This window comes from Aethalodelphis obliquidens, unplaced genomic scaffold, assembly GCF_003676395.1.
Source record: "Aethalodelphis obliquidens isolate GAN/ISIS:26980383/991018 unplaced genomic scaffold, ASM367639v1 scaffold6, whole genome shotgun sequence".
Taxonomy (NCBI): domain Eukaryota; kingdom Metazoa; phylum Chordata; class Mammalia; order Artiodactyla; family Delphinidae; genus Aethalodelphis; species Aethalodelphis obliquidens.
Window position 1 is genome coordinate 352,342 of NW_020837950.1, and position 27,930 is coordinate 380,271.

At 36.4% G+C, this 27,930-nt stretch overlaps 1 protein-coding gene across 1 annotated transcript; it reads right to left on the minus strand.

The window, feature by feature from the left end:
- Positions 1 to 581: 581 nt before the first annotated feature.
- SRP72 (signal recognition particle 72) lies at positions 582 to 27,456 on the minus strand. The gene is made up of 19 exons (XM_027102857.1): positions 27,327 to 27,456; positions 25,110 to 25,230; positions 22,965 to 23,088; positions 21,542 to 21,685; positions 21,354 to 21,465; positions 19,774 to 19,805; positions 18,382 to 18,506; positions 18,231 to 18,288; positions 15,797 to 15,928; positions 14,798 to 14,926; positions 13,342 to 13,414; positions 11,312 to 11,376; positions 9,933 to 10,028; positions 8,961 to 9,064; positions 8,756 to 8,833; positions 8,390 to 8,527; positions 5,882 to 5,919; positions 3,296 to 3,455; positions 582 to 2,483 (listed from the first exon to the last, which is right to left on the minus strand). The coding sequence occupies exons 1-19, from the start codon at positions 27,433 to 27,435 to the stop codon at positions 2,306 to 2,308; spliced, it is 2,016 nt and encodes a 671-aa protein (XP_026958658.1). The 5' UTR covers positions 27,436 to 27,456; the 3' UTR covers positions 582 to 2,305.
- Between the last annotated feature and the right edge of the window lie 474 nt (positions 27,457 to 27,930).

The following is a 27,930-nucleotide window of genomic DNA, read 5'->3' on the forward strand; positions in this document are numbered from 1 at the left end:
AAACTGACTTACCTTCATCAGATCTACATTTCAAACAGGCTTAAAGGAAACAATGAATGAACTGCAGGTTTCAGAAAGCTTCAGTGATGCAACAGTTTTTAAGTAGTTCTTAAGGTTAGCAGTTTCCAAGCAGTCTTGAAAATGCTATGCTTAAAAACTGAAAAAATGTATACTCCTCAATTTGTTTATATACAGATATCAACATGATGAATTTTCAGTCAAGTTAAAACTGGGTTCTCTCAATCCCATTAGTTTAGTTTTCCCGTTTTGGGGGGAGAGGCAGGGGATAATTTTAGATACTCAGCTTAAAAAATTCTTAGATATACTAACAGAAGTCCTCTGTAAAACGCCAACACCCCAGAACACCTTAATCCATACTCACTGCTAGATTATTTTATTTTAAAATGTGCTACAGTGAATGGATGTATCCATATTGGCTTTTATAAATGCACACACACACACACACACACACACACACACACACACACACAGACACACATACACTAAGTATATAGGTCATTGGTTAAAGACCTGTCCAAAAGAATAATTACTAGAAAGTTAATGTCGGTGTTTACATTTCATTTGACAATTACAATTTATTTGAACTGAGGTTTCAGTTGCTTAATAATGACTGATAATAACGACTGGCAATTACAATGACTTAGAGAACTATAAATTTCTCTGTGTGCCTTGGGTCAAAATTTTCATTGGTGGATAATTTTCACCAAAATTCTGTAGCTTAGTTAACCTAAAAAATTATTATCCTTCACCACAGAAATTTAATGGAATCCTAAAATCATAAATTTACTAACAATTATTTTTGTAATGGGGTTTATATTCAGAAGGAATAAATATCTGTCACTTACCAAAAGACTGTTCTGAGAGCTCAAAAAGTATAATGCCATAATAAATCATTCATATGTGAAGGTCTCTTGTTTAGATGCTACCACAGTTTATGTTAAACAGAAAGGCAGCACCACATTTCTTACTCTTGTAAAGGAGGAAAGCCTTTTAAAAAACTCTTTGAAGAAGTTTCAGTAGATATGTTCAGAGTCAAACACAGCAGCACTTTATTAACAAGGACAGAGCAATATGATCACAAGGAAATACTCATAAGTCTAAACTGAATGCTATCTTGGGCAGCATAAAAGGAATACTAACAAGTGTAGGCATCCCAGTGTGTCTGTCTCACACCTGTTCAACGGGAAGGTGACTCATAAGCAAGGCAAGAACAGAGCAACACTGATACCACACACTGACTACAATACTTCATTACTTTGAGAAGGGTAGTGAATGGTCATACCCCCAACTAGAAAGAGGAATCATTTGAGACCTATCAGTTGGGCCAACAGTTCTGTTAAGCTTTAATACTGCCTACTCCTGAACTCTGGTATTAACCTCCTCTCTATGTAGGAAGTCAATGTTCATGCTCTTGATAGGGGCTGTTTAAATCTTTCTGATTTCTGTCAAATCCATCTGACCTCAGAGCACTGGGTCTAAGAGTCAACTTCTTTCAACATTGATGTCTTTCCCTTGAGATCTTTAATCGTGCTAAATCAGCATAATGTTATCATAATTTGAAAATGACATGGGGGCACAAAAAAGTCCTAATTTATATACATGTGTATATATGTATATACATACACATACTTTTCATTACTATATATATATATATATATATATATATAGCATCCCATATTCCAGTATCACATGGCAGAGAATTTACAGTCAGAATAATCAAGACATTTAATTTAGTTTTCCTGTGGCCACTCATGTAGTGAACTGAAAAATACCAGTGTATTAATAAGGTCCCTTTTTATTACATGCTATTTCTAAGCAGATATTTGGAATGCTCAGAAGACTCCACTTTCAGTCTCCTAAGGCCTCCTAAGACATAATTTAAAGTGGGACTTGATAGAACAAATATCTTTGCACTCTAGTTGAAACAGAAGTAGTTTCTGTTTATATCCTAGGAAACCTTGGATAACATGCCTTGTTTGTGAAATTGAAAAAAACAGCAGATCAGCGCACAAAGAGAAAGGATGCAACAGATATCAAAGTGGGTAAATGCCCAACTATTCTGACTCCTCCTCATCTGTGCAAAGCAAGGTGGTACAAGTAGGCCAAGTCTGACTGGGCAGAGTTTGAGGAAGATGCTTTTCTGTTTGATGAACAAGAAAATAATTTTATGAAAATGTGGGGATGGGAGAGGGAGCAGCTCTGTGCTTCTTGCTGTGTTACCTTTATTATGTTCCCAGTGTCACTGAGACTAGTTTAAAAATAGCCTACAAAAAGAATGTTCTAATCACCAGCCACCTTTTCCACCTTTCTTCTTTTTCTGTTGCTGTTTCTTTTTTGTTGCTGGAGCCCCTGCAGGTTTCTGGTGTCTTGGGGGTATGATATTACTTGTAGATGTAGATGCTGTTGCTGCGCTGCCAGGTCGTGGGGAGGTGGGTGGGCTGCTCACAGTTTTACTGGCATCCCTGAAATCATCAGATCAGGAAAGTGTTGGTCATTCATATATTCAACAAAGGAAAAGGCTATAAAAATGTATGTACATGGATTTCACCTCTCACAATCTCCCACACACATTTTCTTTTTCTTCCTTTCTTTTTTTTTTGGCCGCGCCACATGGCATGCGGGATCTTGGTTCCCCGATCAGGGTTGGCACATGTGATCTTGGTTCCCAGACCAGGGGTGGAACCCGTGCCCCCTGCAGTGCCTCCGAGCTCGGAGTCTTAACCACTGGACTGCGCGGAAGTTCCCACACATATTTTCTTTTAAGGTGCGTTCCCCAACTCCCTATCCATTTTTCTTTTGAATAAAATTTTTACTGCGTTATAATTTTTAAAAATGTAATTGATGGTACATGTCAATTTTTAGAAAGCTTAGAAAATAAAGAAAAAAGAAACTTTTAACGACCTATAATCCTTCCATGTAGAAATAACTGATTTAGTAACATTTTAAATTCTGCTTTCTAGTCAAATTATTTATTTATATCTGTTTCTCTAGATATTTAGTTAGTTGAATTACTCAGTGTATATAGTTTCCTTTTGAAGGTACTGTAATCCTAACATCTGCAATACAATCCTACAATTCTAGTATTTACAATACAACCGAGCCAGAAACAGCATGTTTTCTTTCCTTTACATAAGCATATTACAAAACATTTATTAAAGATATCTGACTATACTTCTCATACTATAAACATAACTCAAAAATTCTTAATGATGACCCTGAGTCAATCTCAGAAAGAAGCAACCTATGCCCTGAGGACTGGGAAGCAATGACTTACAATTCAGATGAAGCTCCTACAGTTGCTCCCTGGGTCCCTTTTCCAATCTGATCCTTCTTTTTACCCTTCTTTCTTCCTCGGTAGTAAGAACGTTCACGCATTGGTAGCCATCTTTCTGGATCTGGGGTCACTTTTGGGTCATAATTTTTAGGCAGTTTTCCTGTTTAACAATTAATTGATAAAGAAATGAGAGATCTGTCCATAATGTTTTCGAGATAGTTTGTTTAAACACTGTGTCCAAACCTGGGAATAAATAACATTAAAACTGAAATAAACTTATCTGAGAAAGTTTTATTTGTATAATCTAGCAGAGGAAAAAGGACTTATTTCTAAGCACGACACAAAATTCAGAAGGCATAAAAAGATTTCATAGATGTATCTGTATAAAAAAGTTTAAATTTTCATTTGGTAAAAGATAATTTTTAAGAGAAATAACAAAACAAGAAAACATTTGTGTACTATGTAACAGAGCGAATTAATATTCTTAATATAGAATGAGTTCTTGATAATCAGTAGGTAAATCATATAAAGAAAATGGGCATAGCTGTAATTAGAGTAAGCCAAGAGAAATAAAAGTCATTAACTATGTGAAAAGATGCATGACCTCACTAATTAAAAATAATAAGGATAGGGGAGTTCCCTGGTGGCCTAGTGGTTAGGATTCCAGGCTTTCACTGCCATGGCCTGGGTTCAATCCTTGGTCAGGGAACTGAGATCCCATAAGCTGTGCAGCGTGGCCCCCCCCCCCAAAAAAAAAAAAATTAAAGGATAAAAAATTCTATATTAAAAAGTGTAATATGCAGTGTTTGTGAGATAGTGGGCAACTCTCAAACACTATGGCATGCAGAAGTATATACTAGTATAGCCTCTGTAGAGAGCAAATAATTGGCAGTACCAGTCAAAATTTATACTTTTAGAAATTTATCTTGCAGAAACTCCTAAGTCACAAAGCTATATATGTGTTAAGAATACTCTCTGTGATATTCTTGAAAACAGCAAATTAACTTAAATGTCTATCAATAAGAGAATGATTATAGTATCCTCACACTATAGCAAGCTATAAAACTGAGTTAAAAAATGAAATACATCTATATTTAATAATTTGGAAAAATGTCTGCACAATATAGTCTAAAGTAGAAGATTAAAACAAATTATCCTGATTTGTTTATATCAGTTTTGTAAAAATATTAATTGAGCATGTAAATGTGTATGTGTTTATATATACAAAAAAAGTTAAGTAATTATCTCTGGGAGAATGAATTTGGGGTAGGGAATTTTCCATTCTTTATGCCATTCTATAATGACAGAAGTCTCTTACCTTTATTTTGTTTTTATAATGAACATATCTCTTGTAAATTAAAAAAAATACTCATCTGGAAACCACGAAAACAGAAAAACTGAAACTGGAGATTACTGATATCTACAGTTATCAGCTATTTCCTGGCAGTATTACTAATAAATAAAACAACATGAAACAAATACTTTAGTTTTTACCAATTTCCAAGTACAGTGATAAAAGTGAAGAACTAGTAAGACTTGTAGGTAAAGACAGTGGAGTGAATGCAACACTGGCTTCTGCACTATCCAAAACTCCACTAAAATGTAATAAACCCATTAAAAGGAAAAATAGTAGAAAAGATATTTTCAGTAAAATTCTAGAAGCTGGAAAACAGATGGAGGGGTGGTAATAAATTCAGCAGATTTGGGAAACCTGAATCCTTGATTTTGCAGTAAGCAAAATCAAGAAGCAAACTGATTTCTACCACAGATTTCCCCAAGACTCGGGAACAGGTAGGTGGCTCCAGGGATATCCTCTGACTAGTTGAAGCCAAGCATGGTAATTCCACCCTCTCTTGCCATGGATTAAAATAAGTAAGCCAGTCAATGCATGACATTCCTCTGGTTAATGGTTCAGGGCTGGACACTGACCTATACTGGCCCAATCAGGTTAATGGGCTTTCCCATTAATGGGCTTGCCAAATGCAGAGGCTCTCTTTACATCCTGCTGGATATAAATAACAAGTATATGGCTCTGTTTCCAACAAACATCTGATTACTCTAGTGGGATTCATTTTTGTGTACAGGAGAACAAAGAGATACAACTACTGGATAAACTAACCCTGATATAACCTTCCTCTACACTGCCAGTTTCATAAACAGTAAATTTTCTTAAGCCAGTTTCATGGAGTTCTACGGTACTTGTAGCCAAAAGCACTCTAATGTAGAAGAGCTTACTGTTGCCAGGCACTGTTCTAAGAGCTTTACATGTAGTATCTTATTTAATCCTATGAGGTACATACTATCATATTCCATCTTACAAATGAAAAACTCAGGAAGGTATGTTAACCTGTTCACAGTCACAGTGACAAAAAGCAATGTTACTAGAGCAACAATTTGAATTCAGGCACTCGTAAACTTCAGAATTGCACTCTTTAAAGTTATAAATTTAAGTAAATGTTAGCTATAGTCAAGACAAAACTCAGTTTCAAAGATATGAGAGTTTATGTCTGAAGATTTCTATGTAAGGCCAAACTCAAGCTTTTACCTTATAGAAAGAAATCTAAAGATTAAAAAAAAAAGCCTTACCCTTCTTTTTTTTCTTCTTTTTTTTCAAATCTCCCTGTCTACAAAGATAAGAAAAATCATTATCATCATTGTGATAAAATATTTATAGAGCATTAAGCATGTGCAAAAGAGTGAGCTGGGTACTTTGTCATAAAGGTGTTTAAGATTTGGCGTCACCTCACCAAAGCTAATAAACTAGTTGGTTTATTAATTTAATCAAATTTAATCAAGCTTCAAACACCATTACTTTTTGGAAGGTGCTTTAGAAAAGAGGGGTGACAACTGTTTTCAGAAAATAGATACCATTTACACTGGCACATATTAAGTCTATGTAAAAAGGTAAGAAATCTGTACAAGCATAAAAATCTATAGTTCTGTGCTAAGTTACCTTATATTTGGCAAAACTAGAAAACAGATAATTTAAACTCTTTGCCAGAAGAACATGTAAAGGTATCATACATGCAAAGAATATTTCTGGGAGGATATGCAAGACAAGTAACATTGGTTGTGGCCTTGGGTGGGAAGAGGGCAGACAGGGGTGGGAGGAAGACTACGTTTTTAATCTTTCAGGCTTTGAACCCTGTGAGTTTACTGAATTTTTTAAGTAAGTAAAATCTTTATTAAGTACACTGACAAAAAATAAATAAAGGTATTTAAAGAGCATAAAAACTCAGGGGAATACTTCAAAATAACTATTAAGTACTCTTACAGCTATACTCTGACAGCTACAGTAGAAAAGAGAAAGACATTAAAAAAATCCCTCTGGATACACTCATGTGATATACCTCTACGGGAACTATGAAACAGTGAACCAAAAAGATAAGACAGCAACAATGTCTGCCCAAATTTCATTCTACCAAGTCATTCAATTGTGAAAGTTCTTTTAGGGTACCCTGAAGAATAAGAAATGCAACATACAGCATCTTACTTTAGAGCTTCATCTCTCACTCAGACTATGCAACAGTCTTCTGAATTGTCTCCCTACAAATAATACTACACAGCCATATCTGCAATTTCCTAAGACTCTCTGCCATTTCTTACTTCTTTGCCTTTGCTCACATTTTGCCCATCTCATCCTCGTCTTCCTCCAGAGTCAACCTCCTCCATGAAGCCTCTCCTAACCTCCCACCGTCCCCAGGAAGGACTGACTATTCCCTCTGGTGTATTCCTCTATGCTTGTACAATCACAGCACATGCAACCTTTATTTCAATTACTGCTTAAGTATATTTCCTTCTGTTAGACTGAAGTTCTTTTCAGGGCAAGGACAATGATTTACTTTCGTCACCAACATAGTGTTTAACTTCAAGAGAAACTACACCTTTTTATGTGTCCAAAAGTCAACATAAAATGAAAGACATTAATAATGCCTAATGAAAATACTGTGCTGAAACTGAGAAGCTTTAAAGTCAATGTACATCTTAATAATTGTCTAATGGAAAAGATAAAGACGATTAAAGGATTAGAAAAGAACTGTATGTTCTTACTAATTACCCAACCCTGTTTTGGAAAAGGAAAAAAAAATACTGAAAATATTTAAATACACATTGTATGAAAATCTCCTAAGACCTGGCTTGAATTCATTATTTTGGAGTTCTTGATAAGGCTTGAAATTGGGATCATGATAAAATGAAATTTGGAACAATGCAGTATCTCTGAGACTGCAATTTCTTATTTAACTTTTAAAAATCTATTATGAGGATGGTAATACCTTTTTAACAAACACAGAGTTCATAATGAAGTCAATCATATACTGTTGCTGATATATATATTTTTTTAATTATGAAAAATCAGATTTCAAAAGTCATTCAAAAAAAAGAGAAAACTGAAAAATTATGAAAGTCACAAAACTGGGGAAGTGCTATATCTTTTCCATTCTCTATTCATCCTGAGTGAAAAACAGAATCTTAAAACAGTTTATTTAGTAGGCCTCTGCTATTTTTGAGATGACAATGTACGAGAACAAGAAAAGAATTGGAATTTGACTTCTTGTAAGTTATTGAAGCTGGCTAACTTTCCTCCAAATCAGCAAAATAAACCTTATCTGAAATTTGGTCTAGAATTCTAAATGATGTACTAAATGTACATCAATATCTCACAGGTAAATAAAGTAAGACACATCCAGCCTATGGAATACTATGCATAAAAAGAATAAAATATGTCTACATTGAGAATATGGAAAAATCTCTAAGACTTATTAAATGAAAGAAAATTCGAAGACAGTTAAATACAATATAATCCCATTTCTATAAAAAATATCTAATCTAAGGAAAGTATTTCTAAATCAGCTCTGTGTGCAAACACAAAGAAAAAGATCTGGAAGTAAACACACTAAATTAGTATCAGAGGTAAATTGTGGGTGGGGAGGAGGAGGGGAAACAAGGACAAAAAGCTGGGCACAGCACAAGAGAAGGGAAAAGAAACAAAGTAGACTTAAACTTTATTCACATGGAATTTTTACAAGAGTGCATTTTTTATTCCTTATATAACTTAAAATCAGCATTAGTGAATGTTACAATGAAAAACATTACCCTTGCTCCTTTGGTTGACTATCTCCAGCAACTTTTCCACCCTTCTTCCGAATGTACGTAGCACCAGGAGAATTTTCAAGAGCCTCAACATCTACTTTTAGAGACATACTATCTGATGAAGGCAAGTGTTTACTAAGGCTGGGATAGAACAAGAGTTCAGGAACACAATATATATACATATATATGTTTGGATCTATCACTGTATTTTTCAGGCACATTGATCAATAAATTCTCATTTTTGCTTTTACTAGTTAGAGGAGGGATTTTGTTTGTTGAAATTTATAACAAAAAAGCCCTGGTCAAAACAGGTAAGGGAAGGGATTTATTGCACTACTTGGGAGCTGTCTAGAACAATCAAAAGGATACGCTTTTGCCTTCTCAGGATCTACAAGTGAGTAAGCAGAAATAAGCTGTGCCAGGGTGTGAATATCTTTTGGATTTTGTCTAAAAGAAGAAATAAGAAAGTCACTAAACAGTTTATAAAACTGGAGAAAGTAACATAAACAAGCAAAATAACCCCCTCATATCAAATAAAACTTGGATTTCTGCACCTCCACCTTTCAGAGCTTACTTCCATAGCTGTTCTAGGTCACTAATTGCCTCCTTCTTCCGTCCATATTTGAGTTTGAAGTTTGCAGCTTCTCTTATCAAGGACAAATGAGCAGGAGATTTGGGCTATAGATTCAATAAAGAAAGAAAAAAAGTTTTAAGCTAAATATCTAGCAAGTCAATGAAGTTATATTCATTATATCTTTAAAATGGACCTACCCATTAGATTTCTCATCTTAAGTTTTACTGAATGCACGAAACAACAAAAAGAAATTCACACACACACACACACACACACACACACACACACACAGAGGGAAAGACAAATTAGTACAAGTGAAGATCAATTTATGAACTTGGTATACAACCCATCTCTATTTAGATTGTCTTGTCTACAACTAGAAATATTGCATAACCAAATCTTAAAGTTACGTCACTATCGTTCTCAAACATTAATTTGACACAATACTTCCTAGAACACTGATATCTCTTCACTGCTAATAGTGCTAACAGTATTAATGCCCCCTGTGTGTATGTATATCTATAAGTTGGATAATGCCTATGCAAAGACCCATACTGGAAAAAACGAAGATGTTCCTATTAGATAGAGATACACAATTATTCTACGTACTGCTGTTGTACCAAGTACTACCATCCATGGGCTCTCTAGCCACTAAAGATGAGCTGTCTTATACACAAGCACGTACAATTAATATTCTTATTTCTTGAGATTACACACACAAACACACATACATACACTCAGGAAGGAGCTTCAGAAAATATAACTGAGCTTTTTTTTTTTTGGTAGCCATTTCTTTCTTCTAATAACATTATCTGGATCTGGTATACATAAAAACTGAGTGACAGTCTAACAGCATTCCATTTTTTAAACAGTGAGTTGAAATGTTTCAATTCTTAATTTTGAGTTCACTGCTGCAGCTTTTTATTCTTATGCAAAAATGTACCCTCATAACATTTTACTCCATCTTTTTACCTGACGGTTTTGATACCACTGGATAGCTTGTGTGAAGACCTCAATGGCACTGTCAATATCTTCCTCATGGCTGTACATTGTCACTAATGCAGACACCTACCCAGCCAAAGGTATAAATTAGTGAACAGAATTCCTCCTTCTCTCTCAGAATAAACTTTTTGAAAATGAATAAAGTTAAAGAAGCAGCAAATAAAGGTTGCTAGGCTCTGTACTAGTACCTAATTCATCATAAAAATTGCTAATGCATAACTAGAAATACCATGAACAACAATGGTGTTTTCCAAACACAAAGGTGATTATCTGTAAAAAAAAGACCTCCCCTAAAGCTCATTCACAAATGGTTTGTTACCAGTACACAACAAGGTAAATACAGAAGTTGAGAAGAAGCACTTAGAAAATTAGTTTATATGATCACTGAGGTACACACACTAGAGAGGCTAAACTTGCATGTGGCCTCCACTACATGAAGCCAGTGAAAGCTTGCCTAGTGTGCTGGAGGGACAGCAAAGAGGGCCATGTAACTGGAGTGGAGTGACAGGGGGAGGAGCCATAGGCAGATGAGGATAAAAAGGAAACAGAAACAAAAAGCCAGATCATTGAGAAAAATCAATAAAATTAACAAACCTCTGGCTAGACTAATTAGAAAAAAAAGATAATAGGAACAAAATGTCCTACAGATATTAAAAGGATAAACAGGGAATATCTGAACAACTTTCATGCCAATAAATCCAACAACCTAGATGAAACATTATGTTAGCCAGATATTATATTTGATTCTAACATAATCACAGCCCAGTCTTAAAGTATGATTCTTCAAAAGAGAAAACACTACCATAATACTATTATACATTTATTGAGTGCCATTTGTAAACAAGCTGTGTTGGAAAATGAAACAGTCCCTGTACAATAAATGTACATACCACCACTACAGAATGTTTTTACTTCAAAACAGATGTGCTCACAGCTATATTAGTGATCTAAACCTGTGATGCTTGAATAATCAGAGAACTAAAAACTAAATTTGTAGGCCATTATTACCAAATTGTTTTAACTCAAAGAAATCACACTGAAGACATGATAAAATAATAGGCTAAGAAATTCCCTATATATGTCTTAGGATATTTAAGGTTGGCTTTCAAGTGGTAATATAAGGCCTAAACAGTTCCTGACACATTTGACTAAATAATAAATCAATGCAAAGCAGAGCATAAAATGTAATTAAATTTACACCAGAAAGCTATTATTTTAACTACAACTTCTACATTTTGAATAAAGAAATAAGCAGAAATTAAAGTGAAAACAAAGAAATATCAGACATACCAATGAACTATTAATTCCATTACTTTTTCAGTCTTAAAATATTTTAGTTATAAACTCACCATGCCTGGTTTATGCTTTAACTGCTCTATGCTTCTCAATATCAAACATGCTTTGGAAATATTACCTTAATAGAATAAAAACAAAATCAGCATCACATTGAAGAAAGCATCTCATGGGAGAAAAAAAGATAAAAAATTTAAGAGTCATATTTTGTAACATCTCTAAACACTCAAGCTTTGGGACCTTGGGAATAATGTATTCTATTTATTCATTTTACAAACAAAGGAAATTAAATCCTAAAGAAACAATATATCTTGCTTATGCCCACAAAGTTAATGGCAGAACTGCTACCAGAAAAAAAGTCTCCCAGCTCCCAATCCGTTGAGTTCTATTTCTCCCTTTTCAGAGTGTAACTTAAAAGGCAGGAGTCCTTCCCTAAAGGCCTTGAAATTGTTACTGTAGATATGAGTGCAATGGATAGTTTCCTACAATGTTAAAGTCTGATTTTCTACTCATTGCAAACCTCAATTGCAAACCTACTCAACAAACCTTCCAAAGTCTTTAAAGACAAAACAATAACCATGTAACAGACTCATTCTCAGTAATATTAGTATGATAAATAATCCTCACAAAAATAAACTGAAAACTGGATGAGAAAAGAAGATACAGAGGAAAGCAAGAAAAAGAAGAAAGAGAGGTGGGAAAAGGAAAAAGAAACAAAGGAGGAAGATAAGAAATGTGAGAATAGGGTAGCTATCAGGTCTCAACCTGATTTTCATTACTACCCCACTGAGGTGCCTTTTTAGACATTGTTTTTTCCTAATTGCCAACTCCCCTCCCCTCTACCCATGAACTTTTCATTTTAGCCATCACAATATCTAAGATTTTTTTCAATCCTGTGCACCAAACCAATTATCACCTTCACTGAGAATGTATGGTCTACACCAGAGTTGTCTGATGGAACTTTCTGTGATGATGGAAACAGCCTCTATCTATGCTGTCCAACTACACACATGTGGCAATGAAACTTCTGAAATGTAGCCAGCACAACTGAGGAACTGAATTTTAAATTTAGTTTAATTTTGGGACTTCCCTAGTGGTCCAATGGTAAGAAATCCACCTTGCAATGCAGGGGACGCGGGTTCTATCCCTGGTCAGGGAACTAAGATCCCATATGCCACAGGGCATCTAAGCCCATGCGCCACAACTACTGAGCTTGCGCACCTCATCTGGAGAGCCTGCGTGCTGGAAACTACAGAGCCCACACCCTCTGGAACCCGCATGCCGCAACTCAGAGCCCACATGCATTGGAGCCTGTGTGCCACAACTAAATGAGAGAAAAAACCCTCACACCACAACTAAAGAGAAGCCTGTGTACCACAGCAAAGAGCCTGTGCACTGCAATGCAGGATCCCACATGCTGCAACTAAGACCCAACACAGCCAAAAAATAAATTAATTAATAAAATAAATAAATCTTTAAAAAAATAAATTCTGTTTAATTTTAATTTAAACTTAGAATAGCTACATATGGATAGTGGCTACCAGACAGGGACAACACAGCTCTAGATACTCAACACTGGTTCAAAATTTTAAACAAAAAACTGTCAGTTCTCTGTAAGATTCAAAAACACAAGTTCTCATTAAACTTCCTTGCCTCTTCTCTACCAAAGATATAGGTTATAGAGTATAAATGAAGAATAAAGGGCTAAGAAAATTTGAAAACTAGGAAGCAAAGTAACTCTTAATTCATGCAAATACTACCAAGTGACAGATATAAGCATTTCTACACATGACGTACACAGGAAATTCAAGTATAGAACAGAGGAATTCTATGCTTCTACAGACTTGCAAAGCATGGATTGAGAAACATTCTAACAATTTAGGAATTAACCCAAGAAAAGGCCTCCTAACATTACTAAATATGTTGGAGTTCACACAATCTAGCTTCATATTTGAAACAGCATTATGCTTCACTATTATGCAAAAATTTTTAAAAATCACATAGTCCACAACTATTTCAGAATCATTCCAATCATATGTTTCCATTAACAGGGTTATTTTAATCATAATGAAATAATCATGAATACCTTGGGAAATTTTCAGCTGTGCCATGGTCAGCTTAATTTCAGCAGCGTTTTCTGGATGCTGATCTGCAAATTCCTAGAATTTTTTTAGTTGGGAAAAAAAATTACATTTACACAACTAAGCGCACATATTCTAATTACTTATTTCAGCCTCATTAAATTTTTTTTAAATTAATTAATTAATTGATGACTACATTGGGTCTTTGTTGCTGTGCGCGGGCTCTCTCCAGTTGAGGCGAGCGGGGGCTACTCTTCCCTGCGGTGCACGGGCCTCTCACTGCGGTGGCCTCTCCTGCCGCGGAGCACGGGCTCTAGGCACGCGGGCCTCAGCAGTTGTGGCACGTGGGCTCAGCAGTTGTGGCCTGCAGGCTCTAGAGCACAGGCTCAGCAGTTGTGGCACACGGGCTTAGCTGCTCCACAGCATGTGGGATCTTCCCAGACCAGGGCTCGAACCCATGTCCCTGCATTGGCAGGTGGATTCTTAACCACTGCGCCACCAGCGAAGTTCCCTCATTAAATTTTAAATCCAGTTTTGAAACGTTAAACTTCTGGTTTCAGGTCAAAATTTTAAATTTGGAAAAATTTTATTTGACATCCACTTTGCTTAAAATTGTGCTCTGAGGGCTTCCCTGGTGGCACAATGGTTGAGAGTCTGCCTGCCGATGCAGGGGATATGGGTTCGTGCCCTGGTCCGGGAAGATCCCACATGCTGTGGAGTGGCTGGGCCTGTAAGCCATGACTGCTGAGCGTGCGCGTCCGGAGCCTGTGCTCTGCAATGGGAGAGATCACAACAGTGAGAGGCCCGCGTACCGCAAAAAAAAAAAAAATTGTGCTCTGAAAGAAACTGCAATAATGTCAAGTCTCTAGGAAGTCACCAGTAGAGAAACAATAATTAAAATTACTACATAGATTTTTCTTTTTTTTTAAAGAAAGATACTCAGAAAAAAAAAAGACGACTCCTTACTGAGGATCCCTGCTTGGCAACTTTGCCCCTCAGGATGGTCCTAATTTTATGCTGTCCAACTTTCCAACGTAGTCTACTCTCAGGAAATTCGAATGTGATTTAATGTTTGGTTTAGCTTAATTAAAAACCAAGTCAGTATCTCTGTAATTGTTTGAGGTTTTGGATTGGGACTTACTAGAAAATACATTATTGAAAAAGGGGCTAAGCATGTTCTGGTATTTTAAGTCTAAAACAAACCGTTAACTAGTGTTACATCAATCTCCAAATGAAAAGCATTCTTCGGAGTTTACAGCAAACATTTACTAATGCAAATTTATATAAAACAAAGCTGCGGCCCAAGAATTAACTAAAGTGACACTCTGGCATGTGTATAGTGGTATATTACCTATTAGTTTTCCCATGAAATTTACAAGCTTGTACATTATTTTAATAATGAAAATAAAACAAGGCTACAACTACCTGACATCTCATTAAAAATGCAAGTAATTGTTTTACCTGAAGCAGCTCTATTGCTTTTGTGTGCTGCTTTTCACGGCAGAGCTGGGCAGCTTGGATTAACACAGGAAGGAGATGCTCAGGACTTTGGGACTGTAAACAGGCAGATATTTTGCGACACTGTTCTGCCTAAAAGACAGTATTTCCCCCCCCACAAAAATAAGCCGGTTAATTAAATCAAACATTAAGTGAATGACCAAAAAGAAAAAAGGATGGGGAGGTGGAAGGAAACCAGCTGAAACAAAATAGTAAGTGAAGAACTACCTAGGGTAAGAGAGGTGGTTTACAGTACCCTCAAGTTTTTCCTGAAAGAAAAAGATTTCCATTTACTGAATGTAAGCTATGAGTTCTTAAAGCATTTAGGAAAGAATAAGTCCTAAACATTCATTTGGATGCTTAAATTGCAGAATTTTGTTTAAAAAAACCCAGAACACATCAAGTGTCAGCCTTTGCTTCAAAGCAACAAAACGTATAGGTATTTCTTGCTACAGTATTTAGGAACAACTTGACTCAGTGCTAAATAATGAAAATGTTACTGCCTCTCAGTCCCCCACTGAAAACCTCTGCTCTAGAAGAGTACAAAATCATAATTTAATTAGAATTTACACATATTGGAGTTAGAACTGCCCTTATTTATAACTTGATGTGATTATGCACAAACTAAAAAGACGGATCTTACATTTATAATCACGATCAGCATCTTTGATGATTTTTCCTTTAATTCAGAGAAATTAGAAATAAGGTAATGAGAGAATTTTCTCATTTACAGCCGTGAATAGTGTTTTCTTCTTAAAAGCCACCACTGTAGACCTTTACAAAGAACTGGGCAAATTACTTACTTAACAGATAAAATCTATGATACATGACCTTCTGAAGACTACATGAGTCTGAGACAAAATATAAGCAAAAATATAAACAGACTGGACTGATACACCCATTATGCCTCATGTGCCATACTCCAAAAGGTTTAGCCAGGGGAACCAGAGGTCTGTTGCCTACCTGGTTTGTGTACATAGCAAGTAAAGCTTTGTTAAATTCTATAGCTTGCAGTTGTTTCTTGGAAAGCTTAAACTCCACTCCTTCTGCATTGGTTAATTTCACCTTCTTCTTGGAGTCAAAGACATTTTGGTCCTGACAAAGAAAAGTTCATTCACCATTAACAGCAATCTCAGACTTCAACTCTTTTAACACTCCAAGGCCTTATTCCTCTTTCATTTTGTTATTTTATGTAAACACAACAAAAGAGCTTGGAAGATAATACACCTACCTGGCTGGGGTGCCTATGCTCCTAAGGTACATATAAATTTGGCTTGGTTTCTTGGTTTGGTTTTATCTTTCTACTATTAATTGCTTTCTTTAGCTTTTTGATGAAAAGTACAAAGGGACTGCACAAATCTTACAGTGGAAATTAGGACTACAACGATACCTAAATTTGTAATATCTACAAACTATCTTTAGAATTTAGATGACAAATGAGGAAAGTAACTTATTCCTCTCTGACATATTATCATACATGAGCAAATGGAATGGAATAAGAATGGAAGACAATTAAGTCACACTGCACCCTGAGAAGGACAAAAAGGGCATCTAAGTGTCTACTATGTGCACAGTATTCTAACTTTGTTAAATATTATTTGCAAATATGTGTTACCATTGTGCTTTTTAAACCATGTCTTCTACTAGTTTAAAGACTAAAAGGAGGCAAAGAAGAAATCTAAAATAAATTCTGCTTTTTACTGTGAAGCTCCAAACCAATGTGAAATTATTTTAAATGTACAGCAAGAAACTGGCTTTCATATAAATCAATCCTCAAGAAACCATATTTCTAGTTGGTACTCCTATGTCACTATTTTAGTACTTAAACTCACCATGCATGCCACTGCCAGACTTCTCTTAAACTTTACTACCATGACACTTATTAACATTTTTGATTTTTCAAGGTCTCCCACACCTTGGTTATTATTCAATGTAACCTTTTTTTTTTCTTAACTAGCCAGCATGTATGTATCCTCATATCTTTTGCTCTCTCACTTTCCCTCCATAAGTCATTTGCTTATGCTGTTGCTTAACCTTCAAACCATATCCCTCCTTCAAGCCTCTATTCAAATTAGCCAACCCAGATCTTCCTTCACCAAATACTGTAGTTACAAGTATACAACAAGAAATTTAAACGTGCACAATTTTTTTCAACACTAGAATTTTTTATACTATGTAATGATTAAGACGACGTTTCATATTTATTTTTGCATTTCCTATTGCATCCAGCACCATACTGAATAAAAAATTAGAAATAAATGTTAACTGAAGAAAAATTCAGTGTATAAATACATTTAGATTGAGATATTTAGTACTTCACATACTCTCCTCCCCACAATTATATATCGGATAAAAACAATTTGTCCTCACTGGCATTTCAAATTGTTCATAAACATAGGCAGGTACATCTTGCTGCTAAGAGTCAAATGCCAGCATCAATTTTTGGAAACCTAAACCATGCCAATGCCCTACAACATCCTATATCTATTACCCCCCTAATGCCATTATCCTACATCTGAGAACCCTCTGAATTTCTGCTATAGGGGGAGAGAGATACCACACAGGCCTAAAAGGAGAGTGCATTGGAGTCAGAGACTAGAATCTGAATCCAAGTTCTACCTCTTAGTGGCTGTGATCTTATACAAATCACTTAACTCCTTTTAGCCTCAGATTACATTCCTATAAATTGGAGACATGTACTGCCACCTAAAAAGATAATTGTGAGGATGAAATAAGCTGGCACTTGGAAAATCACATAGCCTATCAAAAGAACCTAAATGTTACTTTTCTAATTTTCTATTGACTTGAATTTCAAATTTGAACTTGAAATATCTTCCCATTAGAACAATGTTCCAAAAGGTGGTTAATTTGACTAGTACAGTACTCTTTAGGATTGTTTACATACATGCTTGTAATAGTTTACACAGGGCTTGCGGGCGGGGTGGGGGGCAGAGAAAGAGAGAGAACCTGCCCATGCCTCCTCTCCCCCAAAATAAAAACCACTGGAAAGAGAAAAACTATATACGGAAAACTCGTATTCAGACTTACTAGATGAAGAAATCAAAGTCCAAACAACTTATTTCTCTAATAAGTATTCTCCATATAATGATAATAATGGGAAATAATATTATAATTATATTAATATTATAATTATATAGAATAATAATTTTAAAAAACAATGGGAAAAGGGTAAGATTTTTAAGTCCAGGGTATGTAACTACAAAATAGTTTTATTATTTGAATATACCTTGCAGAATCATTATGCGAGTTAAATAAAACTCTCCATTGTGATTTTGCTGCAACTGGACTCTGTCATGGAAAAACTTATCCTAGAACAAGGCTGGAATAATATGCTTCCAGCAAAAAATAGTGTAAGAAAACCATGGATATTCCATACCTTGTTAATTGTAATGATGTTATTTGCAATCACAGCTAGCAGTGCTACATCTGTTGGTCTGCAAACAAAAAGCACCAGTCAAAAAGGAATAAACCTTTAAAAAGAAAACTCATACCCTATAAAAGACACTTCATTTTAATGACCCACTTACTTTAGTTTTATTATCTGATTGTAAAGTTGCAAAGCCTCCTCTGTATGACCCTGAAGCTGCATAATATAGGCCATCTGCCCGTGGATGATGGCCAGTTCTGCCTGTGGGTCTTCTTCAGTCCCATCCTAAGCAGAAAAAGAAATATTTTTTTTTCCTGTGAGTTCTCCAAATTGATCCACATATTAACCAAGTGATCCAAACATTCAGAAGATATATCATCCTAAAGAAGACATACAATTTTCAGGAATTTTCCTGTAAAGTCAGTTTGTTAAAATTTAGGAATAGCTACCAAAAGAGGGAAGCTTAAATGAGAATGGCAAAAAGACGAATTCTGGAAGGACATGGCGACAAGCTCAGGAATACCATTCACTGATCATTTTTATTCTCTAAAAAGTTAAGACTAAAAAAAAAAAAATGTGAAAAACAGCATACAAGTTTAACTTTTTACAATACCCCTAAATTCTGGAAACAATTTTCTCATAAGAAACACATTTTCAAAATGCTTCACTCTTAATTCTAAAATAATTCTAATCCAAAGACTACAAAATTCTAACTAGTAACTATCACTGTACAAAGAACTTCAAAAGCTGAAACTAATTCTGTAATTAAAGTAGCAGCTCTCTTAACTGATACCCCAGATCAATCTGTATTTTCCATTCCTTTGGAGAGGTTGACTGATGCCCACGTAGAGAGAATGCTCAAGGCTAGGAGGCTGCTCTTTTTTGCCATACCAGGCGCTCCTACTCTCACCTGGTAAGCATATGTTGACCAGGTCAGACTTGTTTGTTTCCAATCCCATTATGCCAGTTGTGTTTGATAAAGAAATGAAAAAACTTAAGTATTGCAGTAAGACAAGAACTATGCATGAGAAAAGAGACTTGCTTCGATGAAAACTATGTTGAATGCTCAGAAATATTTGACAAAGGTTGAGTTCCTAAAGAAAATTACTATCTAATTAGGTATGAGCCAGAAAATGAAGGAAAAAAAAAAGGACTCTGTAATGAAACTAATTCACAACTGTCTTTAAAGTATTGTTATACTTAAGGAAAAAACCCTGGAGATCATGACTGTTGGATTATGTATAGTTTATGTAAGGAATATGCATGGAATTCCTATGAATAGGACCTTACTCAAAGACCTGAGCCCTACATCTAGAACAGGAGAATGAATTTATATGAATTTAAAATGAAATGCATAAGGCATATAAAATTTTGTATTGTCATTTCTCACCCTAAGAGAGTCCATCAAATAACTGGTCAAGAGGGTTTCTGTGATTCTTATCTAATGAATCAATATCATTTCAAAAAGTCAGTAAATACTACAGAGAAGGCTCCTACAAATTTATATTAGCAGAAGTGTAAAATCTGGGTTTAACCACAGTGGAATACTTACAGAGTCTTCTGATAATGAACGGCGGCAAAGATCTATAGGAGAAAATGGTTTTAAAATTAACATTGCTGGGTAACTCTCGTTTCTTTCATGTTCCAAAGAACAAGAACTAAATTCTTAGGCAGAAGATTTAAGATAATTTTAATAACAAGCAAATTTGGAATTTATCGTTAACATCAAATATATTACATAAATATTATCAATCCTTGATTACTCTAGCTCTTTGGCATTTTCTTTCACTTGCAATCCCTATGTTAAAAAAAATTTTTAAGGGAATTTAAAATATATAAATGTAACAAATGTTGATTGCAAAAAATCAATTATAGAAAAGTATAAAAATAAGGACAATAATTCTGTCACCCAAAGATAACCACTGTAGCATTTCAGCTATTTTTTTTAATGTAAATGCACAGCTACATTTTTAAATGAAAGTGGGACAGTCTACTATTTTGAAACTTCCCTTCCCCCATTTAATATACTGTGGACATCTTTAAGTTACAACACATTTACATCTACATTATTATTTTTAACATGATTATTGTTAATGACTGCATGGTAATCTATTCTGTCATTATAATAAAGTCTTCTAATAGGACAGAAACTCATGTTCCTAAATTTTTGTTCTTATGAACATCCCTTCAATTAAATTCAAATATATATATATATCTGTATGGATGTTATCTAATTATTCCCTTATTTCCTTAAATTTCTAAAAATGAAATTCTTAGATCAAAGAGTATGAAAATTTCAAAATCTGCTACAGCACCAAACTGCCCACTGCAAAGCCTCTACTACTTTTACATTCATACCTGCAATATATGAGGATGTCCTCCCATACCACTGTCAATACTGGGTATGATCCAGAAATTATCATTATTAAACATATTTTTCTCCTCATGATGCTCTAACCTCTGCCCTTATTTTAACCATCAATATTTAAGAATAAAACAGACCCTGTTTCACCATTTTTCCTTCCCACCATTCATCGCAGTCCCTACAACATCACTTTTATAGCTTCCAAGGGAAATGTATGGAGAAGAAAGTCGAAATGTTTCAGGAGTTGAGACCAGACATAAGTTCTCTAATAAATTATTTTCTTTTTCACTTAAGAGCTTCAAAGCATGCAGATATTGTATATGGAAACATACTAAGTGGAGTTAAAATGTGCTTGAATAGTGTTATCAATGCATAAATGTGGCACACCATATTGTTACTATATTTGTGTACTTGTTTAATACCAATAATAATGATGATAATGATATTTACCGAATGCTTACTAACTCGGTTAATTTACATTTAACATTCACAGTAAGTTGTTCAAAAACCTACTCCTCAAAACTCAAACTTAAGGTTTGGTGTGGCTGAAAATGGACAAGTAGACTGGCTTAGGAATAACATAGTAACAGAGGAGAGACAACAGTCAAGAACCCAAGAGAAAGGCTAGATGGATTTTGAGAAATTTCCACTGCATCAATAATTTCCATTTAAAAACTTCCCAAAGTTTTTAACTTTTTAACTTTTGGAAATACTTTGCAAAGTTATATGCACATTACATTTACATATCATTTTAACAAACTTCCAACCTTCAGCTTTTTGCAGGATTTTCATTGCCTGGTTCAGCTGGCCTTGTCCTATCAGTGCACATGCAGCATTGTAGCACAGTTCGTGTGTGCCTTCTTGGAGACCCAAGTTCTCCTGTCACAGAGAATACCAGTCAAATACTAGACAGGAATATTATGTCATGGCTGTGTAAGTACACAGAGATACTCACTGGAACCACTTTTTCCCAGTTACTTTGAGCTGCAACAACTGCTGAAAGGTTTGTTTTTCTCTCCTCATCATAATCATCTTGAGAGTTTCGGACAAGATCTCTATACACAGCCAGGCATTCATCATAGCGTTCTAATCGGTACAACTGAAGAGATAAATAGCAAGTAAAAAATCAGAGAAGACAAATATTGTGTTACATCCCTAACACCATATAACCCCTTTTTTGGAACCACCATGTAAGAAACCTAACTCAGCATAACGTGGGCAATTAATTGTTTTTCCTTTACAATTTTTCAATTAGTTCTGTATGCTACTAATACTTCCCAAAAGTTACTTGCAATGAATCTCTACTATATTGCATATTTGTAGGCATGATTCAGTTAGAAAAGCCATTGTATTGACCCCCATCTTGAGGTGAGGTAAGTGCCTAAGTGGGTTGTGAAAGAAAACCATTCTGTAGAAATCAACCAATCTGACTTACAATCCCACAAGTTTACTAAGCCCCAGTAAACAGGAACAAAATTAGATGTTAACAAAAGGACTTACTATTTCCTAGTTCATTATACTGAATCTTCATTTCTCTTTTCCAGAAACCAACTATTGTATAGGGTAGTATCAAGTATACACAACATAATTCTTGCTTATTTCATTCAAGTTGTTCTTAAAGGGCGATAAGAACTGCCACTTGAGTCAATTAGTCTACATGTATGACAGAGATGGGTGCCCTTCATCAATATCAAAATGCTGGAATCTACCCTAAGCTAACCCAGTTTACATGAAAAGTTCTTTATAGACCTACAATCCATGAACTTGCCCAAATCTCTGTTAAACTCACACTACCTTTTGCGGACAATATATTCAATACATTATTTGCCCTAAACTGACATTTTAAAAAATTTTAAGAGGGTTTTGCTAGTTCTAATATAACATTTCTGTCCTCTTATCATAAATAACCCTATTTTACATTAGGCTTAATTGTATGTCTCAAAATTCTTTTAGAATAAGATATTTCCAGGGATTTCATGAACCATCTGAATTCATCCAAATTCTTATTCATCATGATTTTCTTTATTTTACATTTAGAATAAAATATCAGTTAAAAACTAAGAAGACTGTTTCAAAACTGTGTAAGTATATAAGCTTACTGGCCTTCATCTTTCCAACTAAAAAGTCCAAATTTCATAGGATAGTTCTTAATTTTCCAATTACCCTTAGGAAGTCATTTGTTCATAGAACACTATACATGCAATTGTTCATATGAAGATCAAGGAGAGGGAATATGTTCAAACCTCAAGCACTGGTTTGGTGGCAAGTTTTATGGAGCATCAGGATGGGCTGGGGTTCCTCATCCCTGCTCCTTGCTATAGGTAGAATCATGTTCATGCAGGACGACTGTCAAACAGGGATTTTAAGGCAGTAATTACCACTTGTCCATAAAGCTCCTTTAGTTTGTCTGTCTGCTGGTTGGCACTTTCTATTGTCTTCAAGGCATTCTCAATTCTGTTCAGCCTGTACTCACAGTATGCCTTCTCAAAGGAAAGAGAGTTACTGAAAAAGGAAAAACCAATGTCTGATTATTAGCTAACACTGCAGAGCACCCACTGTAAGCCAGACACTGCTCTAAGCACACTTGATACATATTATTTAATCCCCATTAACAACAGATGACAAAGGTTAGCGACTTGTCTAAAATCAGACAGCTCGTAAGTGGCAGAAAATATTACATCTATTTCCCTAGGCTCTCTTGCTTTCATGGATATTCTTATTAGAATTACTGGCCTTTGAAACGAATATATAAGAATGAAATCCTGAATTAGCTAAAAACTGTTTCAGATATAAAGACAATCTGAACATGTTTTAAATGGGTTGTTATAGAAGTTTCTTAAATCCATTTAAGAACCTATGATAAGCCATATAATGCTACTCTAACTTGTCAAGAAGCAAATAATTAGCAAAGAAAAAGTAACTAGAAATCTTAAAAGAAGATAGAACTTGTAATCAAACAACTGGTAAACAGACAACTACAAAAACACTACTTACATACACAGACTTAAAAATTCATCTACATTAATGTCACATATGAAACATTTTGAAGTTTCAACCATAATCTGTGAGGAAAAATAAACATCAAGCAAATGGCAACATCCTTTATTCACCTAACAAAAGATTATTTGAAAATTTCCCTCTCTCACAAAATGGCCAAAAATCAAAACACTGAATTTTAGCATAAACATGTTTACTAGTAGAAAGCAGTGTCCCTTTTATTACCCTTTTATTTTTAATAAAGTTTAAAAATTTGTTTTTAATCTGTAATACATGCAGTTGGCCCAAGTAAAAAAAAACAAAAAGGTATACATTGAAAGGGTTTTACTCCCACTGTTATTCAAATCTACTCTGTTCCGCTCACCTCCTACAAGTAACTATTTTTATTCATTGTTTCTCCATCTATTGTTTGTCTTTGCATATACAAAAAAATACACATAGAAATTCTTATATCCTCCTTTTCTTATACAAAAGGAAGTATACAATATACTGTTCTGTACCTTATAAACATTAAACAATAAATATGCTGCAACCTTCATTTCAACACACATTTCTTTTGGGGCTTAGGCATAACTGTAAAGAAAAATGAAATTACAGTACCAATTCAGATTATAAGTTCACGTTTCATGAAATGATAAATTAAATAAATAAATGAAAAAGATTAAGAATAATAAAAAACTGCTATAGGGCTTCCCTGGTGGCACAGTGTTTAAGAATCTGCCTGCCAATGCAGGGGACACGGGTTCGAGCCCTGGTCCAGGAAGATCCCACATGCCTCGGAGCAACTAAGCCCGTGCACCACAACTACTGAGCCTGCGCTCTAGAGCCCGCGAGCCACAACTACTGAGCTCACGTGCCTAGAGCCCGTGCTCCACGACAAGACAAGCCACCTCAATGAGAAGCTGGTGCACTGCAACGAAGAGTAGCCCCTGCTCGCCGCAACTAGAGAAAGCCCGCACGCAGCAACGAAGACCCAACGCAGCCAAAAATAAATAAATAAAAAAATAAAAAGTAGATTGAAAAAAACTGCTATATATTCTAAAGGCTGCTAAAGAACTCTGACACTGAAAGATCTTGGCCTAAAATCATACTCACCTAAACAATTCTCAAAGGAGGCAGGCACAGAGGTCAGGCTAAGACTGCCATACCATCCTAGAGGCCTCGACTAATACATCCCTACCCTGTATGTTCTGCCCTCTCTGCTCTTTTTTTTAAAATTAAACTTCTGCTGAGTTGTTCTCCCTATGTCCTCCAAGAAATCTTGCGACTCTTGTTTATGCCCCACATCCCTCCAGTTTCCCTTCTTAGTGGTTCAAAGGGAAGACAGGGTAAGGAAAAGGTTCCTTAAAGCAGAAAAGAACAAAAGTTACTATTGCTCTTTCCAGTCTCAGAAGCACCATTGGCAGGCAAAAGGAAAAAAGGGGAAGGAAAGTAAAAGGTCAAAAATCACTGAATAGTGGGGAAAAAAACACGGAAATGGTTATAGCTATGGTAAACATGCACAAACTACTAATTAAATCACTTACTTGGCAAACACTTTGGTGTGAGTATTGATGACATTCAAGGCTTCCTTGAAACTTCCATTCTGGATAAGGCACACAACTTTACAGTGTAGGGCAGTTACATCATCCTTGTTGATCTGCAGTACTAGACAGCAATTTTAGGAAAGCAATTTTTAAATCCATTCCCTTTCCACATTTCCCATCTCAGGAAGCTACATTTCCAATTTTACTGCAGCAGAAATGATTAGTCAAAACATTTTTTTAAATGACTGATCTTTATTTTTAAGTTAAGAAGTGACAATAAGGAGAGTTAAGTTAGACTTTCCAGTGAGATAGCTTCCCAAGATGCATGTACCAAAAAAGTAAAGTGAGATAAAGAAGCAAGAATGAAGTTGTTTTCTACTGCTTTTTCATCTTGCAATGCATGCTATATCCTACATATTTCATTACTTCACAGGGAAAGAAAAAAGTTCATATAAAACTTGGCAGCAAATGACTTAGGTTTGAGTACAAGCTTGTCACTAAATGCCTTGAGGTCTTGGACAAGTCATTTGATTGCCAAATCTCAACTTTCTGATCTGCAAAACAAGTATGAAAGCATTACTTATTTTACAAGGTTATTAAAAAAATTACATGAGAATATTTTGAAAAAAATCTATAAGCTGTAAAGTATAAAAACACAATTTGTTTTGCTGGCAATATTTCCAAACACCATTCAAAATTTCCCTTTTCAGGGAATATAACTAAAGAGAAGTGCAAGGAAGGAGTCAGGTGGCCAAATTTCAATGCTAAACAGCTGTTCAGTGTCAAAATGACTAGGATCACTCCCCTTGCTCCTGGGCAACTATAGGAATTCAAATCTCAGTCTAAGAATCAGAGTAATTTCTATCAATTAAGAAAATATATATTGGAGGGCTTCCCTGGTGGCGCAGTGGTTGAGAGTCCGCCTGCCGATGCAGGGGACACGGGTTCGTGCCCCGTTCCGGGAAGATCCCACATGCCCCGGAGCGGCTGGGCCCGTGAGCCATGGCCGCTGGGCCTGCGCGTCCGGAGCCTGTGCTCTGCAACGGGAGAGGCCACAACGTGTACCGCAAAAAAAAAAAAAAAAAAAAATATATATATATATATTGGAGAACTGACAGCCCTTGCTGATTAAACAATTCCTGCACAGTACTTACTACATTGCTGATTAATATTGGTTGCAGGCCTAGCAAAGGCCAAAGTCAATTCAAAACAAGTTTAACAATCAAATAATTGTCATTAGTAGCTGTTTTCCTCAATGTCTGAAATCACCAAAAGTGCACTGTGGGCACAATCATTTCTTTTCACATTAACCCATCAATAGTTTGTTGAAAATTCACACTTGTACGTTACAGACATACCATGTATGTTATTACTTCTTTCAACAGTCAAACCCTGTCCTGGTAATTACATTCCAAACCTAACAAATACAGGCAACACCTTCAATAAAGAATTTAGCACGACAGAGAGCATTAAAAAGCATGGCCGTATCACAGTTAGGCAGTAAAGGATAACAGAATATAATGAGTTGAACCTCACACCGAAGACAGTTCACTCAAAATGATCAGTTACCGGGCAAAAAACAGGATTAACATTTATCTTTGCAACGTTATTGCAAATGTTAGCGCTTTCACACACACATTTTCTGGTCTAAGGACGCTGGAGGGATTCTATCTGTGGGAATGACAGGCCTGACATCCAGATCCAGCCCTTCCCTCTACCCCGAGTCTGTACAGCTTCCACTTGTCAGCGCCAGCTTCCAAATTACGTGTCCCAGCCAGGTTCCTCCCCCCGCTGCGACCCAAAAGAAAAAGCTCCCTCAGCAATACTATCTTGATCACTCCGCTATAAGGAAAGCGAAAAGGAGGCAATGTGGAGTATTTGCGAAATAAGGCGTGAAAACAACGGAGTAAAATAAGAAAGCAGTTTGGAAGAGACGTCGGGAGCTGCGGTCTCTTTAAATCCTTCCCTCGCTTTCTGCTTGGGGGGGGGGGGGAAGACGGAAGTACACGTGGCTCTAAGCAACCCAGGACACAGGGCTGGCCGTGGGGAGCTGAGGCACCGCGACCCGCGCCCACTGGGCGTTCGGGCCCTAGCAGCGGGCGGCTGGGGTCTCCCCTCCCGCTGTCTGCTCGGAGGTGGTCACGCGCCACGGAAGGAGGCTACATCCTCCCACCTGCCCGGGCCCGCCCCCGCCCCGGCGCCCGCCGGGACACTTACTCTTGTTGACGGTTTTGAGAGCGCGCGTGAAGTCGCCGTTCTGGCCATAACGGTTCACTTCACTCCAGAGCGCAGGTACCGAAACCCCCCCACTGCCGCCGCTCGCCATCTTGGAGGAGAGGCGGGGCGACCTCTTGCCCCGGAAGAGGATCTCGGAGGTGCCTAAGCGGAGAAGGAAGCCGATGGTTGCTAAGCGTTTCGCAGTCGGAAGCGTCTTTAATACTGAGTTGGCGTCAAAGGCCGCAGTCTTCACTCTCGTACCTAGAAATTTGCGAAGATTGCGTCGATACTCCTTTCTAGAAGCGGGTCTGGAGGAACGAGGCGTCGGATCCTGGGAAGGGGTTGAAAAGGATTCACCAAACAGATTCGGCTAAAAACAGCGTGCGTTTCCGGGGCGACTGCTGGGGGCGGAGAAGTGTCCAGGTCCCTAGAGGCGGAGCTGGGCGAAGGTCTATGGAAAATAAATAACAGGTCTATGGCGTGGTAAAATACCAACTAGAAACCGTAGGGGGTCATCTGAAGGAGTGGGAGAGAAGGGGAGGGGGAGAGAGACGGCTTCTTGCTGCCTGGGAATACTTCATAGAGGAATTGGTATTTGAATGGG

Excerpts from the sequence above, each read along its gene's own strand:
- SRP72 (XM_027102857.1), bottom strand. The coding sequence starts at position 27,435 with ATGGCGAGCGGCGGCAGTGGGGGGGTTTCGGTACCTGCGCTCTGGAGT. Across the intron at positions 25,231-27,326 it reads TCTCAAAACCGTCAACAAGA|TACTGCAGATCAACAAGGAT; the intron begins GTAAGTGTCCCG and ends ATTGCTGTCTAG. Across the intron at positions 8,528-8,755 it reads GATCCTGAGAAGGCAAAAGC|CCTTAGTAAACACTTGCCTT; the intron begins GTATCCTTTTGA and ends GTTCTATCCCAG.